Consider the following 18,363-nt stretch of genomic DNA (forward strand, 5'->3'; position numbering starts at 1 on the left):
TTTTAAGAACTTATTCCACCAAAATTATTCCACAATTCCACCTGAAGATAAATGTATACTAGTTGAAGGTAGATGCAAATTGCATTTCTATCAGCATAAGAAATCGATATTAAAATGAAGTAATTAAATTTTATTTCGCACATTATTAAAGTCATGTTTTCTCCCTTTGCAATCCTAGTAATTATCATGGTAATTATTTGTAATTTTTCACATCTAGCAATGTTTATACTTTTGTCAAATATTATAAATGACAAGACAGTGACAAGGGACAAATGTTTATTGATAAGCGGCTTACAACGCTTTCCAAAAGTGGAAATAATATAATTTCTTATGTTTAATAAATCAAGCACTCACTCAATTTGAATAATCTGCAAAAATGGGTCTATTATCTGACCCTGAGTATGGTTCTATGAGGTTCATAAGAGTATTGAAAAGAATTCATTACCCACTATGTTTTCTTTTCTACATCGGTGCAATTGTGTGGTTCTTTTTATTAGCAAACCGTGAATTTAACAACGAAACGTATTTTTCGGAAAACGCCTTGCTTCCCGGCTTGGTCACTAACGAGTTTTCTGGCGAGCAAGCGGCTAAACAATTTTACAATGAACTCTTGATGGAACTTGAGGTATTAAAACAATTTATACATAGTGATTTGAATTGCAACGTTGTGGAAGGAATTATGCCTTAGATATAGAATATATCTTAACGCTGTCTAAGATATATATAAGATACATAAATTAAGTGGGTAAAATTGGCAGTCAGTAATCACTCACAGAAAATATACTGAAATCTTTAAGTAGATATTATACAATAGATGTTGCATATCAACTTATAACCCTTAATATGTGACATTTCAGGATAAATATGATGATACAGATGAGATGCCGGTGCCGTGGTTAGTGGGTAAAATGTCACAGCTGCATTTGGAGGTGTATACACACAACTTTACTCTCAACTACCCTTTGGGACAAGGCCAGGTAATGTTAATTTACTGATTCTATAGAAATTCAAATATTTAATTCTATTAATTATTTGTAATATAATATCCTAACAAAAATTTAAATATGAAAGTTTGGGAGTATATAGATATATGTTAGTTGCATGACTCATGAGGACTCATTCACAGAGATATTGTCTCTATGCATGCGTTGCATCATTTTAATCGGTATGGGAAAAGTAAAGGACCACAGAAAAGAAGGAATGGACTGGGAAGTGTGAGAAAAAAGTTTACATACATTGTCTAATGTTACAGGTATTCAAAGGCACAAATGTGTATGGTATATTACGAGCGCCGCGCACTTCATCACTAGAGGCGTTGGTGCTAACAGCTCCGTACAGACCATTGTCTTCACACCAGAAGGGAACGGCTGCTGGGATCGCTTTGATGTTGGCGTTTGCTCAGTTTGCTAGACGTTAGTATTTTGTTTGGGGTACAAACTTCTTGAAATAATCTCCTCACTTAGCATGTGAGAGGTCTGTAATGGTTTTATGTGTAATAAGATAAAATATGTTAATAGCTCAGTAGTCAAGTAGGGTCTTAACTTATTTTTCTTACAATAACTCTTAACTGGACTCTGGATCATAATTTATATTATACTTACAAAATCATCTGCTCAAGAAAAGTATTATAGATGTTTTTAAAGAGGACAATGTTAGAAATTGTATTGTATATTGTTTCCTAACTTACAAAGTTTACATATAAAGAATGTTATTTTAGAATGCTATACAATTTAGTTAACATATTGCTTCATTGACTTGTCTTTTCTATTTCATTTCCCATTCAACTTAGGATGGTTTTTAAGTCATCTTCAAATAAAATTACAGCAAAAAAGTACTGGGCCAAAGACATAATATTCCTTGTGACGGAACACGAGCAATTGGGCATGCAGGCTTGGCTTGAAGCATACCACGGCTTACAGAGCGACTCTGGAACATTCTACACGAATCTGGGCAGTTTCTACGACCCTAGCGCATCCATGTTCAGTAATAAAAAGTCGAAATTCCGTAAGGGTTTCGAATGGTGGACCGATCACAGCAAGTGCTTGGACCCTGGGAGCCTGAAGGGCCGCTCTGGGTCTATACAGGCGGCCATCAATTTAGAGTTTCATACGCCGAAAATTAGTGAGTTATTACTTTTATAAACCAGCTTGCTTGCCATAGACAGTTTTTGTAAAAAATGGAAATTTTAATAGTTATTGTCGCAATAAAAATGGAGTCAAATTGATCAAACCATAGTCATTTAAATGCCTTTATTTCAGTTAAGTGGTCTAACTAACATAACTGTCTTTTTTCAACTTTCTTTTGCGTTTAAACTGGCTTCTCCCGATGGCTCTGCTGGACTAGTATAAGGATATTTCTATTTATAATCTCTACATATATGAAAAGAGCTGTTTCATCCCCTGCACTAAGATATTAGATTCTAAAATCGTCTGAAATGAACATGTTCAAAAGTCTGTTTCTTATAGAATATGTGGAAGTGAAAGTGGAAGGTCTCAATGGTCAGCTACCCAATCTGGATTTGGTGAATTTGGTCCACAAATTGTGCGTCAAGTCTGGGATTCATCACTCGTATAAGAACAGGTAATTCATCACCATATCCTCTCTTTATCCCATAGGTATTTTTAAAGTGGACAGACTATTTGTAAATTCGCAAGGTCATTTGGTTAAATGTTCATTGTTACTTTTAAACCTTAGGAAAATAAAATTGCCCTCTCATAGAACTAGAAGACGTTGTACTCCCACACGGTGACAGAGTCCGCTACCTTTTTGACGACAATTGATAGGGAACCATCATATCAAAGCCAAAAGAGAAGAAATAAACCTTCGCTACCGAAGTTTGTGCTGGATACTAGGCCGGAACAGTCGTCACTGACGCGACAATAAACTGTTTTTATATAAAAACATTATTGAACCTATATGTACATAGGGCATCCAATTATAGAGTAGTGCCATACTACGAACACTTAGCAATGCCCCTTGAACTGATACTAAAATTCATAGTCATACCAATATATTAGGTAAATGTGTTGTGTTGTGAATCGTACGCGACCAGACTGGAGAAACACCGAAATAAACTTGCTAGCCAATTGACAAAAAGGACGTATCAAAAGCGTCTTAAAAGAAAAGACGTAATTTAAATGTGTAATTGAAGAGTAGATGTCCTGATGTGTCGATGATGTGATGATGTTTTTTTGCACTATCCCAGAACTTCGTACATTTCCCATCCAACCAGGTTGCCTGGCAGAGATTGCTGTTAAGCAATAAGGCCTTGTACAAACGATCCCTTTTTTTTCTTGTTCCTGTTTATTGTATTCTTGCTGTTTTTGTGCAAGTTTGTGCAATAAAGCATTATAAATAAATAAACAAATATAAATGTCCTCATTGGAGGGCTCGCTCTACATGTCCTACTTTGCCAACACATGCGTTTATAGCGAATATCGCTTTCAAAAAAAATTATGTTATGTTCATATATTATGTTCCCACTGCTGGGACACAGGCCTCCTATGAGGGTGCAGGCCACCACGCTGGCCAAGTGCGGGTTGGCAGATGTCACATGTCGTCGAACTTTTTTGATTCTTGGACATGCCGGCGCAAATAAATTGAAAAATCGATTTATTTTCTGCACGCTCGCCCAGTCTCGAACCCGGACTTTTCGATTTTGACCACTGAGCCACCACTGCTTTTTATATAGATAGTATAGATAGTCGTAATGCTAGCATTTATTTAACTTTCAGCTACGCCTGGCTGCGAAATCGTAACATGGACGCGTGGGTGGACGGCATCTGGACGATGCTCGGTATGATGTCCGCCCAAATTGCTGGCGTAAGTCTATTCTTTTATATCTAACTAGCTGCGCCCCGCGGTTTTTCATTGCAGTCGGTTCAGTAGGTTTTGCGTGAAAGAGCAGCAAATACACACATTCTTACAAATTTTCGCATTTATAATATTAAGTAAGATATCAAATACTAGCTGCGCCCCGCGGTTTCACCCGCGTAAGTCCGTATCCCTAAGGAATATCGGGATAAAAAGTTGCTTATATGTCATTCCTGTTGTCCAGCTGTCTACGTACCAAATTTCATTGCAAACGGTTCAATAGTTTTTGCGTGAAACAGCAACAAACACACACATCCTTACACATTTTCGCATTTATAATATAGGATAGGATAGGATAGGATATCAAATGTTTTATTTAAAGACCTCTTAATAAGGTAAAAGTGTAAACCGAAAAGAGAATATCTTTTAAGTAGGAGAACGTACAGACCATCTGAATTAATGAAATTAAATTATGATATTTTTCCGTTCTTTAAAAATTTCGATGTTTCGAAGTTATATGATGAAAAAATTAATGCAATTGGCGTTAAACCGTTTTAATTCTTGTGACAAAAAATCCTATACATACCTATTATAAATATTATGTTAAAATTTATAATAAAAGCAATTTTAATATATTTTCCAACGGCTCAAATACCAGCATTCATAACAATTGTATATAAGGACAAGAAGTGACTTCAGCAACTCCTTTTTGACATTTTACACGGACATTTCATCATGTTTTCCTCTATCCCTTCCTTTTATCTTTCTATCTTTCGATCCATCTTATCCATTTCCTCCATTAATTTCCATACAATTTTGACATATCTTCTCTTTCTCTATTCATTCTCTCTCTCTCTCTCTCTCTCTCTGTTTATCTATACCTCCATCTCTCTCAGGTGCCAAACGGCAACCACGGCCTCTTCCACCGTTTCGGCATAGAAGCGGTGACCCTAGAGGGTCGCGACACCGACGACCCCTCGGGAACGCCCCCGAGAGCGGCCCACCTGACCCCCGCCAATTTCTACCGCCTCGGGAACGCGTTGGAGAGCATATTCCGTTCCCTGAACAATTTGCTGGAGCGATTCCATCAGAGCTACTTCTTCTATTTGCTGGCAGCGACGGACAGGTTCATATCCATCGGTGAGTTCAGTATCCGGCTTAAATTCAAACTCAAACTCAAACTCAGACGTTTATTCATTCAATTCGACTCCTTCTAGAAGCACATTTTATTCGTCATAACGAAGTTCTAACATTTACCATCAGTTCGGAAAGCAGTTTCTATAGAGAAGAGCCGGCAGAAACTCTGAAACATCTTTTAATATGACAATATTACATTTTAATTCTACGTATGTAATATGTATACATAATAATGGTTCCAAAGAACTGTCCTGTGGTTCTTAACCGACAACACTATGGGGACTTTATGGTTTAACACAGATTAATTTGTTTTTTTTTTCTGTAGGGCAACTTGCAAAATAGTCATGCATACAGATAACTAACATGTGAGATAACATGGCTTATGGATAGAAATAATAAAACCATATTAAAGAATTAAACAATTTAACATGGTCTACGGTCACTGGTTGAAACATAGCTAGTACTGAAGCTGAAAGTATAATTTACTATTTTCAATCGAATTAAATGAAAGCTTCTCAATTTTACTGTATTTCTTGTGTTTGTCAACTCAGAACTTTCCACTGGGTGAACTGATTTTGATGATTCTGTTTTTATTTGGAAGCCTTTCCCTTGTGATTTCATTTAAGTTATTTCTAGTTATATCAATTTGAAAGCAGGTTTAGTGATTTATTTTATTTATTTTAGGTCAATATATGCCATCTTTGTGTCTTCTTTGCGGCGCTTTGTTGATCCGAGCGTTGTCGCTGTGGGTGACAATACAAAAAGAAGAAAGTGTCGAGAAAAAGAAAGAGAAAGATACAGATTCAAGCGCAAAAGATACAGAAGTAAAGGATAGCGACGCGAAAGAGAAACCCGAAGGTTTGAGGAGGCGCGAGAAGTTTACAGAGCAGGAAAAAGAGACGGAAAAGTTAAAAGATAGTGAAGAAAAGAAAGATAGATTGGAGGAAGTGAGCGTCGTCAGTATTGGCGCGAATTATTTTTTGGTGCATCTGATTGGCTACGGAGTTATGAATTCGCCAATTATTTTTAGTTATATTGGTGAGTTAAATATTATATTTTTTTAAGAATAAAATGAATCTCTAAAGGAATCGAAGTCGCATCAAATATTTTCTCGTTTTTTTTTAAATTTGTTAGACAGTTGAAATTTTTGAAGATTCTGCATTTCTGTTGGAATTATAATAACCAATAATAGAGAATCCTGGTTAAGTAACCATTGGCACGATCATAAATTGGATGTGTGACTTTTTGTTTTGCAGTAGCTAAGTAGCGCGAGTCTGGCGCACATTGGACACATTTTTTTTAACAAATATGTCAGTTCCAGTTATATCACATTCAAACAAATAAAAATAAAATGCATTTTTGTTCATCCCTAGGTGCGAAATACTTCGATAAGCCGTCCGAAGTGTCGGTGTACTACGGTTTGTTATGTATGTCCGTGTTGATAGCGGTAACCGCGCCGTTCTTGCTGAAACTCTTTCGGACGAGGCCAATTAATAGAGATGAATTGACTATTGTAAGTATGAGTTTAGTATTTAAAAGACTACATATTCTTTATTGTATTTTTTTTAAGTTTTGACCTTTTTGATTTATGCTATTGAAAGTATGATTTAATGAGACCGAAAAACAAATAATACTGTCTGTACTGTCGAATATTTTTTTTTATCTTTTTGTTAACCCTTTTTTTAATACATTTTGACGTACTGATGAAAAATATACATTTTCACCAAAAAACGAAAATTAATTGCAGAAAAAAAAACATTTTTCAATTTTCCCTTATATCCCCCCCCCCCACAGATAAACATCCTGCTGCTGATAGAGATGTCCACCGTGTGTCTGTGCGTCGGCATGCACAACATATCGCTCGGTCTGTGCCTCTCGGTGCTGTACACCCCCCTGGGGCTGCTGGTGGCCGTGGGAGGGGAGGGAAAGTGGAGGTTAGTATTGAAACGATAATGAGTTTTGTAGTTTTTTATTGAGTTTATTGTTATTGTACACGGATAATAATAATACCTAATTAGTAGTCTGCAGTAAGAAAAACTCGTAATTGCAGGGAATTTGTGGTAGTACAGTTAGAAAAAAAATTATTAAACTATTCCAAACTAAAGTTTATATTTGAAGATAATGTTATTAAAATAATACTGTGGCGCAAACGCGAGTGTACTTATTATTCTGTGATACCCTACTGTCTAAGTGGCGACGGCGCCACGCAAATTTGTAGGCACTTATCGCTGTAGGTACGTACGAGTATGGTGGAGAGGCCTGGTGCCGTGGGGAAATTCGAATTCCACCTCATGAAGAAAAAAAAATGAAAAACATATATCCTTTTTTTCAGTAAATTTATCTCAACATTGAAACGGCTCGTGTGCCTCCTGCTGCAGCCTCTAGTGGCGCTGACAATAGCTATGATGGTGTATTCCCGGGTTCTGTTCCCTGAGGAGGCAGTTTTGGGCGCTTTGGGGAGGGGGAGGGATGCCGCCATGCAGGGTGTGATGTTCGCTATTGTTGACTCTTTGGTGAGTATGCGTACTCAAACTCTAACTCAATTTTTTTGGGAGGTTTAAGGGTAGTTATGATGGCAAGGATTGTTCCTTTAACTACTTTTTTATATATTGATATTATTATATAGAAATTAATAAGAGTAAAATGCTGATTCAAAGCTTTTCGATTTTTTATATCACTACAAAACATGTACATTTTTTATTACGGAGGCCTATTTCCTTCTCCTCTCCCTTCCCAGTTCATTCCTTCTATCCAGTCATCAATCCTTTCCTTATCCTTTATCCTTTAAAAGCGGGCAGCGCATTCTCAGAGGCCTGAGCCTCTGCGAATGATCATGGGCGGTGGTGATCGTTTACCATCAGGCGAACCACCAGCTCAGTTGCCCGCTATGACATAAACAAAACACTATACGAAACTAAAGTATATGGAGTCAGTTTTAATACTAACTACAATTATATTGGAAAAATATTTCTTGAATCGTCTTAACTCGGACGATCGAAGTGTTAAATATAAAATTGTTATGTTTTTTTGCTTTTCAACAGACAACAAAAACTCTTTTTTTCGAAAGGTTCTCTATTCGATTGTTTTTATTGTGTATGTTGTATCAGCACATTTGACTGGGTGTACCAATTTTGACGATTTTTTTTATATAAAGCTGGTGCATTCCATGTGGTCCCATTTAAATATGTAGATCTGACAATTAGAAGGTAGTTTAGTTTTTCGTTTAAAACGATTATTTATTTACTAATAATGATTTTATTTGTATTTTTTTTCAGATTTACGGGAATTGGTTGTTCAACGTCGTGACAGCAGTATTGTTGCCAACATGGATTATTTCTTGGCAAATTTTATGCACTTCAGTCAGTGTTTGATTATTTAATTGTAATAATGAGAATTAGAAATAAATAATTTATTTTATTGTTGCGTTTTATTTAACACCCTGTATAAGTGTTTGTAATAATAGCAGTGGTGGCTCAGTGGTGAGAATCTCGGACTTCAAAATTGATAAGTCGGGGTTCGAGACCGGGCGAGCGTGCAGGAAATAAATTGATTTTTCAATTTATCTGCACATGTAGATAGCATTACCACTGCTTAAAACGGTGAAGGAAAACATCGTGAGGAAACCGGCATGTCCGAGAATCGAAAGTTCGATGACATGTGACATCTGCCAACCCGGACTTGGCCAGCGTGGTGGATTATGGCCTGAACCCTCATAGGAGGCCTGTGTCCCAGCAGTGGGAACATATAAGGGCTGATGATGATGATGATAAGTGTTTGAAGTTTTTTTTCAGGTTTTTATTGAAAAAATAGAAGAAAATTTGCGATAAATCTTAGTAAAATTACGTTTATTAGCTTCACCTGTATGGTTGTATGAAACCGACTCCTTTTAGATTTTTACGTTAAACGAAGAGATATAACTTTGTACACTTATCAAGGATCGGTGATAATATAATAATTTCATGAGTTTATCTTATCCTGATTAGAATTGCCAGGATTCAATAATCCTTACGTATACTCTGTATAAAAGCAAGTGAGACATTTCATTTCGTTGATTCTATAATTAAAGCGTGGTTTTAGTTCTTTTTTTTAACTGTATTTAGTATTTTACTTAATAACTATACAATAATAATAATAGAAATTGCTGAATACAGAACAATTTACATAAATATTTAACAATTATATGTATATACGAAATAAAAAATGTTGCAAATGTAAAAAATAGGACTCTTTATAGAACATAAGGTGAATTTACTTTTGTCATAAATTATTTTAAGCTTTTTTTTTACATTTTTATTATATTTAAACCTACTTTTATACTAATAATATAAAGCTGAAGAGTTGGTTTGTTTGTTTGAACGTGGTAGGTCATCAAAGGCACGTGATCCCTATTCTATACGCAATATGTACTATGACGAAGCCGGGGCGACCTGCTAGTAAAATATATTATTCCTATGTAACGTCAGTAATGGAAGCAAATCAAATAAAGTCTTAACTAAGTAAAATATCGTGTTGATTATTGCGTTGTTTTGTAAATATCAAAAATTATCCGCCATTGTATAATTATCTTACTATTATTAATACATTGTTTATTCATGTGATATAAATTTCCTTTGTTATAACATGGATTAAATTGGAGAAATGTAAATAAAACGATATGACCTACGTACTACGGCTGTTGAGAATATAGATATATTTTTATTAAATACGCTTTTTAACATTTAAACACACGTAAATAAATGTTTTCTACGAAAGAAAAAAAACAAAAATGATTACTGACGTGTCTGGGGGGAGGTACCACTCCAAATCACGTCAATTAATAATTGAAAACCTACGGAGTAATCAAGTAATAATACAAAAAAAAAACTCGAATTGAAAACCTCCTTCGCCTTGGGAACGTTGGTTAAAAATAAAAATTAAACAATTTCTCTTTGCATGAAATATTCTATGAAATAAACTCAATTGAGCCCCGTATCTCCGTGAAGGCTATACGCAAACTCCACCTATTTCGAGGAAAACTAATAAAAAAATAACATGCCTTTAGCGAAAAACTCAAATAAACAGGTCCGACGTTTTAAAGCAGTACTAATTCCTGTGTGACAAAATGACAGCGATATATATGTCGTATAGCGCTATCACTCTTACTCTGGAATTAGTACTCCTCTAAGATATCGCGGTAGCCCCCTGCTGCTTTCACATGTTAAGACTGTTAAAGACCAACACCCTGTATAATATATTTGACTCTTATATCTGTAAGTATGAAAATAGCTCTATAGATACCTAGTAACCATGTGCTGATTCGTATCGCGGTATCTCGTGTAGTGCGTGGTGTTAATATTATGTGTGGGAAGAGTGTTAAAAATGGGCACACACAAGTCCAATGGATGGTTGCCATTTTAGGTAAAGAGGGATGGAATAAATGGGCGTGTTTGCGTTCATCCACTTATGTTTTGTTGAAGTAACATCATCTTAATTGTCAGCCTTTATCCAGCAGGATAAAGTCCTCTCTTTAGGCACGCCAATGAGTCCGGTTATTGGCTCTTTGTTTTCAATCATAGGTACACTTTATACTAGTAGTTTTCATGATGATTGTCCCTTTAACTACACGAGAAGCCTAGGGCTTCAGTAATTTTTTTTCAGTAGCGACGATTTTGGGTTCTTGTTTTAGTTTCTTGCCATGACAGGTTTTATTTAGATCAGCAACCACAATGTATCCATAACCAGCTTTTTAACTATGCCTACAAATACGTGGTTGAGAATTCAAGAGCCTTAGCACATGTGACCTGATTCTTTTATTTCAGCAGCTTCTGAGATTCGCACGTTCATGCAAACAAACTTTTCAGAATTATTTAATTATTATAGATAAAACAACATTACGTGAACTCTCAACTATCATTGTCAATTTTACTGATATATAAAATACCTTATGTAGGTAAAAAAAACAACTGGAACCATGAACATAAAAAAATATATTCCAGCAAACATAGCATTATTCATATATGGGTTCGAGAACAGCTGGATATCTCCCATGAGTAAAATCCTGCAGTCGGACCAGTCCCCAGCTGGCGAACCACTCTCCGACTACGCTATATCCTGGATTGCCAGCGTCATGTGCTTCGCAGCTGTGTTTGGGACATCTGCATATGCGTATATGGCAGACAGGTTTGGGCGGAAGATTGCTGTTATGGCCCTGCTGTATCCTCAAGCGGTAAGCTTTTTAAATCGAGTAGAACCTAGGTTGTATGTATTTAAATGTTTAAAGTGCTACTGAAAATCAGCGCTGCGCATTACGCGTAGCACATGCTGAGTAGTTACCCTTTTTATCACCACACCGTTTAGTCATAAGTGCACTTTTTAATTTTAATTTTAATTTAACTGTGTGTAAATGTGGTGGTGTTAAATAAACATTATTTCTTTCTTTCTTTTTCTTTCTAAAGTTTGGAATTAATAAATTAATGCTACCAATGACATGCTTCCTATAATAAATAGTTGTTTAATTAAATATTATTTCAATTATTGAGTTCCTATCTATGTTTGAATACTTAATGCAATTACATTTCTACGGAGGATTCTCTCTTATTAGTTTGGTTTCACATCATTTGCGAATAACAGTTAATTGTCATAAAAAATAACCATATTATATATTAGGTATCGTGACTTATAGAAATATGCAATATTTCCATAAATCTTTCATCAATTCAATGAATAAAAATAAATTATACCTTACTATACTCATTATACTTATTTGTAAAAGTCACTAGTTAACTGCTTTGTTAAAAATGTATCAGTTCAGAGAGCCTACTAGAGTATTAATGTATAGGTTACAAGGTAATCCATGGAATGAGCTGCTCAAAAACAATAAGACGGTTCTCTAGCACTATTTTATCTGTTTCAGATTTCATGGGCTTTAAAACTTTATCCAACGATTATAACATTAACATTATCGCGAATATTCGGTGGGTTGGCTGCAGGGGGCTGTTTTAATATTGTGCCAATGTATGTGAAGGAAATCAGTCAAGATAGCATTAGAGGGACCTTGGGCTCTTTATTGATTTTATCTCAGAATTTGGGTACGTTAACTTTGACAGAATTGGGTATGAATATGAAACACTATTCATAGTTTGAACACACTTCTCTTGAGAAATTATTGTATTGTCACCGATCCTTGATAAGTATACAAAGTTTGAATTAAATCTGTCCGTTTAAAGTGAATCAAAAGCAAGCCTAAGGCCTTACATGCATATATACAGGTGAAACTATGTAATTTTATTAGGATGGCAACAGCTTTAAAATAAAATAAAACCATCAAAATTGGTTCACACAGTCGAAATTTCTGCGGTCACAAACACACAAAAAAACACATTCAAAATGAGAACCTCTTTTATTGAAGTCGGTTGAAAATGTCTTGATATACCCTGATGGAAATGTTAAACAGCTGTTTGAAATAATATTTCTCTTGCAACGTATATGGGTAAAAAATTATTGGATTCTTTAAGATTCAAATTAATGGAGAAATTCTGTTTTAAGGTGTCCTTTTTATGTATATAATCGGAGCCTATTTAGACTACTACACGGTGCAGTGGTCTATAATCGGTATTCCAATTGTTACCGCCATTCTTATGCTGAAAGCGCCAGAAGCACCTGCGTACTTGGTCAAAGTTGGGAAAATGGACGTAAGTGTTACAAAACAAACTATTTTGTTTGATTTTTTACATCTATAGCAAATAATATATGAAAAATTTTTCAAAATATAAAAAAATGGATCATGAGGATTCGCCGATTCGTGGCGACGTCGGACCTCGGCCACTCGTTACTGCAATTATTTACTTAGTTATTAAATAAAAAGTTCAAGCATTATACCAATTCATTTCTCATTCGAACTGCGAAAGGAGGAATTTTCTTCCACTGTGATGTTCCCGGATTATTAATGCAGTTCATCAAATTTAAAGTGTATAGCTTCAAAGTTCTAGTCAGACGTATATCCCTTGTTGGTTAAAGGCGGGAAAGCGGTCATAAGTCTCCCTATTTAGTATAAAAAAACTTGGCTACTTGAAACTTTGCTGCTTGGCTACTTGGCTACTTGAAACTTAAAGGTTTCTTTGAGTTTAGTTTAATTGGAATTAGTCATGTTGTTAGATTGCGATAAAAACATTCGTAAATATACATACCTACTACCTACAAATTTTTATATTATGCACACCTACATCATTTAACATAATCTAAATTGCATTACACAAAACCACCGACCACTAGCTGAAATTTCCTGCACAATTTGTTTAAATAGTATATTAAGTAAAACGTATTTCCAAAAACTACTGCACAGATTTCAAATGATATTTTTTAACCAGCATAACGCTATATTGCTCCAGAGTGTCATAGAATACATATATTTTTTTCCTTTCGTGTCAAACGGAGCGACGCCGAGGCGAGAGTATCAAATAATCTCTAATGTCCAGGAAGCACACGCAACAGTAGCTTTTCTCAGGGGCCTGGATGCTGATGACAAAAGAGTGTTGGAAGAGGTAGATCGGATGAAGAAAGAAGAGGACACCTTTCAGAGTTTACCAAAGGTGGAATTGAAGTCACTCTGTAAGTTATTCAATCACTTTTTTATTCAATTAGACTTCTAGAAGTACTTTAGAATCGACATAACATAGACTTACCATTTACCACCGGTTATTGGCACGCGTAAAGCAGTTTCTACAGGGAAAGCAATAAAGACATTGGTGTGGGAATCATTTTGGCATCATTATGCTTGTATCGTAAAAATTGTTTGATTTTCAACTCACTGTATTGCTATTTTAGTGCCAATATGTCTGTTTATCTGTGTTTAAATTGTGTACGTGCTCTTTTAAGTTGATGTTGTTTGATTCATGGCAAACTATACACTTTATAAATAAAACGTTATCGAATCTCTCTTTTTTTAAAGGAATAGGCTGCAAGCGTTTATCTGCATATATGTATCGTCTTCAGGCATTATAGATAGGTCACAACATTGTGTGTTACGTAGATGCAAAATGCCCCTAACCCCACAAGAGGACGCGGGAGTTCAGTTTTTAGGTCTTTGAAAGTAATAACACAGTGCACATTTGTCTCCGTCCTTTTTTTTTCCTCTCTATGTTAATTTTTCTTTGTGTAATCGTCTTAATTTGTAATTGTCATGTATTTAATGTGTTCTTTTAATAAACTTTTTATCTATCTATCTATCTATCTATCTAATACCAAAATGTAAATGGATGTCTCTAATAATATTAAAATTCAATGAGCAAATAAATAGCCATAGAAGTAAATAATGATGATTTTTATTTCAGTCACCGACGAGAGATGGCGTCGCAGTGTAATAATATTCCTCATAGCTGGTACAATACATGGTTGGAGTGGGGCATATGCCATAATGGTGTATGCTCTAACTCTGCTGACGTACGCTAGTTCAGACTTCGTTATAAGCCCTGAGGTCCAGTCATTTAGCTTTCCCATAGTGATGATCTGTGCTTGCTTGCTCCTTGCTGTCTTTATTGAAAGAGTGGGAAGGAAGGTTAGTAGTTTTAATGTTTCTGATTTATTTATTTATTTAAAGGTTTACCAGTAATTGTTACACAGATAAACAAGTATGCATTACATCAATCTTAATGCTAAGTGTACAATTTTTTGTAGGTAAAAACCACATCCATTTAAAAAATACATTATAATGTTATTTTTAAGTTTTGAAAATTAAAAGAAAAATAAAATTCAAAATACATTTAATCTAACTATCAATTTGTTGGACAAGCTGATATTTATAATTACAATTTGATAATTCTGTACATAATATTGTAGCAATGGTGTTTACTTTGTGAATCGGAATTAGGGATTTCTGTCTATCTGTTGGTATTTTCATAGCAATAACACCTTTATTGTTTAATGGTCCAAAAATAAGTATTTTCTTATTCTAATATTTGTCACCAGCGGCTGTTAGTAGCGGCATATGCAGCATCAGGCATATCTTTCGGCATATTAGCCACGTCACTATTGACTCGTGATAGTGGACTCGTGCCTGGCTGGCTCCCTCTGGTGGCTATGATAGTCAATGTGTTTGCTTACGCGGGGGGCGTGTCTTCGCTTACATATATTATATTGACTGAGGTGTTTAATTTTCAGGTGAGATATTGCTACTGCTTCAAGTGGTTTAAATTAGAATATAAATTTCAAAGTATAATAATAGTATAAATGTGGGAGTTGAGCACGCTTCGGCACGAATTAGGCCAGCTGGCACGGGGGTAGTACCACTCCCTCACAGAAGACTGGCGTAAATAGCAGTATGCTTCTATGTTTCGTACAGTGAGCGGTGGAGCCCGTTTATAATTATCTCATCTTCCATCGCCTTCCATCTTCTTGAACCTTTCCAGTCCATTTCGTTACTTATCCCTTACCGCTTAAAACGGGCAGCGCATTCGCAGAGGCAACATCTTTGCGAATGTTTCTGGGTGATGATCATCGCTCACCATTTGACGAACTACTTACTCAGTTGCCGGCTGACTAAACTGTTTTAATTGTTACTGGTCTTATGCCATTTTTAATTCTACCATACACGTCGCATCGCGTCCCTATGGTACGCCGAAACGGCGCGGGTTTGTAAACGCCTCATGATCTTTTTTTACTATTCTATAAAATTTTCAAATAGAATATTATTTATTCATATGATTTAAACTTTGACAATTATATTACCACACTAATTCAGAATAATAGAGTTTTGAGACATATTTTTATCACATAAACTTTAGTAAAACTCTAAATCCATCGAAGAGTTAAATAAACTGCGTATAACACTGATATCCATTCAGTAGTATGAGAGTTTATTTTTATTTATTTATTTATTTATTCACACCAAATAGAACTTACTACCATTACAGGATATTATCCTAATTCGACAGAGTTCTTTTATAAAAAAAAGGAAAACTAAAAAACTATTTCATACAAAAAATATATATATTTTTGCTTATCATAGCTTATTTATAACAATAGCAAAGATGATATAATAGTACCTTTGAAAAGTTTAGGTACTAATTTATCCTATTCCAAACTCATTATTTTAAAAAGTTTTAACACTAAATGTTACATATATTATATGATATGATAGTTTGTGTATTATTTATGTTTGTTTTTGATAAATTGTTTATAATATTATAATATTTATTTATAGATTCGAGCCAAGGTAATGGGAACGATAGTGACATACATATGGTTCTTAGAATCTTTACAGCTTTTAATCTACGCGCCGATATCCAAAATCTTCGGCTATTCCACATTGTTTTATATGTTCACGATTATTAATTTTATTGGTATGACATTTGTATTGATATACGTACCGGAAACCAAGGGGAGGAGTGAGGAAGAAGTGCAGAGGATTATAAGGGGAGGTCGTAAGAATGAATTATAGTTGATATTTATAAGTGCGTGTTTTTTATTTTTACCAAAGCGCTAATGGAAGGAAGACTCCCCTGCAGAGACAATTCAGTTTCTGTCATCACCCGATCCAGGGTTGTGTTTGGGGCGCTAAAGAGACTAAACACGGAAGATGACCAAGTGTAAATAAGACCCATCATCATCACGAGGTAGCTAACTGGAAACAAATTAGTTTTAGCACTACAATTGCTGTTGCTGTTGCTGTTGTGGGTGCGATGTGTTTTTAGGATATGTTATGTCCTATTAATGTTATAAACAAGCAAAAAAATCTTTTGTTCCCCAAATATGATGCATTGATGGTTCTAAATAAAAAGCGATATTCGTACGTATTATAAGAACTCCTGTAAACAGTGATATGGCTGAAATATCGCGGTTTATAAGAAATAGACAATCACAAGGAAAGAAAAATAATATTTGAAGCAATGCGATGCGATTGGCCCATTTTAACAAAACTAATTTGGGCAATTCGCAATAATTCGACTGTCCCTTTTGATTTCAACAATCTTAAAATTTATCAAAGCCAAACGTCTCAAATAAGATATATACGAAGAATCTTAAAATATTAACAGAACTTCCACTTGAAAAGGATTGATAAATTTGTTTATTTTATAATTTTACTAGCTGCGCCCCGCGGTTTCACCCGCGTAAGTTCGTATCCCAAAGAAATATCGGGATAAAATGTTATCTATATGTTATTCCAGTTGTGCAGCTGTCTACGTACCAAATTTCATTGCAATCGGTTCAGTAGTTTTTGCGTGAAAGAGCAACAAACACACACACATCCTTACAAACTTTCGCATTTATAATATTAGTAGGATAAGATAGTAGGATTATCCTGTACAAAACATAGCTTAGATTAACTTAGCTTAGCTTTAACTGTAAACAACTTCTACAATGTTTTGGTTTCCGTATGACTAAGCTGGTGAAATACCAATTAGTGTTTAGTGGTATTTTGTGCTAATAATCGTTAATATTGAAAACATATTCGATGCTTTTTTTAGTAAAACATACACATACTTGCGAGCGATTAATATACAATAATGATTTTTTAATATGGCTCTATTAAATTAAGTTTTATTTGTTCCATGTATATTGCATATATGTAGATATATATCAGTTCATTAGTATTAACACACACACATGCATGCACGCACGCACGTGTAATAATTATATCCATTTTTGTGCTCAGAAACTATTTTCCTGACAATTTATATTTAGCAAAGACGCTAAAAAACACATTGTCGCAGATATTTGGTGCATGAATAAAGTATCTTATCATCGACTTATATTGTTAATACATATTATATTAATCTATTATATTGATCCAAGTTTTATCCACTTCAGCAGATCGTGTCATCGTGAGAATCATAGATATTACCAAAATTAATGTATTATATTATTAATGGGTGTTAGTTTGTTCCCGCTAATCTCTGGAACTACTGTACGGTTTTTAATAGGACTTTCACTAGCAGATGACTGGTGTAATAAGGAATATCGTAGGCTTTTCTTTCCAATATTACCTCGGGAATATTGGGATTTAACGAACAAACGTTTGCATCTAGTTGTGCAATAAACTTCTATGACATTATATTTATTGTTAGGACAAAACATATAATCTTCATGGAGTAATAATAATATAATAGTAATATAAAGTCATATTAAAAACTGAGGTGGACGAAGCTGCGTGTGGGAAGCTATTTTATTATCTTAATATATAAAAATCCAGTGATATATATCACGATATATGTTCCCAATGAACTCTTCACCAATTCAACCGATTATGATTAAATTTGACATTTATTATGTAATTTGGTCCAACTTAAGATAAATGATAGTTTTTATTTTGATTAATTATCCCAATAATTTATAATCTTAATATTTTTAATTATTACTCAGCCACAGCAACGCGTGGCCGGGTATGCTAGTAAAATTTACCTGAGTAAATGCAAAGAGTTGCCGAGTATCATTATGCAC

General features: G+C 34.7%; 2 protein-coding genes across 2 annotated transcripts; both read left to right on the forward strand.

Annotated features, from left to right (window-relative positions):
- The first annotated feature begins 268 nt into the window (after window positions 1-268).
- On the forward strand, window positions 269-8,367 carry LOC119837051 (glycosylphosphatidylinositol anchor attachment 1 protein). The gene is made up of 12 exons (XM_038362539.1): window positions 269-625; window positions 858-977; window positions 1,253-1,412; window positions 1,825-2,121; window positions 2,466-2,580; window positions 3,735-3,822; window positions 4,710-4,953; window positions 5,635-5,988; window positions 6,324-6,463; window positions 6,745-6,884; window positions 7,283-7,463; window positions 8,226-8,367. The coding sequence occupies exons 1-12, from the start codon at window positions 377-379 to the stop codon at window positions 8,319-8,321; spliced, it is 2,184 nt and encodes a 727-aa protein (XP_038218467.1). The 5' UTR covers window positions 269-376; the 3' UTR covers window positions 8,322-8,367.
- Window positions 8,368-10,900: 2,533 nt separating this feature from the next.
- LOC119837147 (facilitated trehalose transporter Tret1-like) lies at window positions 10,901-16,373 on the forward strand. Its single transcript, XM_038362668.1, has 7 exons — window positions 10,901-11,155; window positions 11,843-12,017; window positions 12,475-12,620; window positions 13,404-13,536; window positions 14,259-14,482; window positions 14,893-15,084; window positions 16,127-16,373. Exons 1-7 carry the CDS (start codon window positions 10,901-10,903, stop codon window positions 16,361-16,363), a joined length of 1,362 nt encoding a protein of 453 aa, XP_038218596.1. The 3' UTR covers window positions 16,364-16,373.
- The last annotated feature ends 1,990 nt before the right edge of the window (window positions 16,374-18,363 follow it).

The sequence above is a fragment of the Zerene cesonia genome, chromosome 26 (genome assembly GCF_012273895.1).
Source record: "Zerene cesonia ecotype Mississippi chromosome 26, Zerene_cesonia_1.1, whole genome shotgun sequence".
Classification (NCBI taxonomy): domain Eukaryota; kingdom Metazoa; phylum Arthropoda; class Insecta; order Lepidoptera; family Pieridae; genus Zerene; species Zerene cesonia.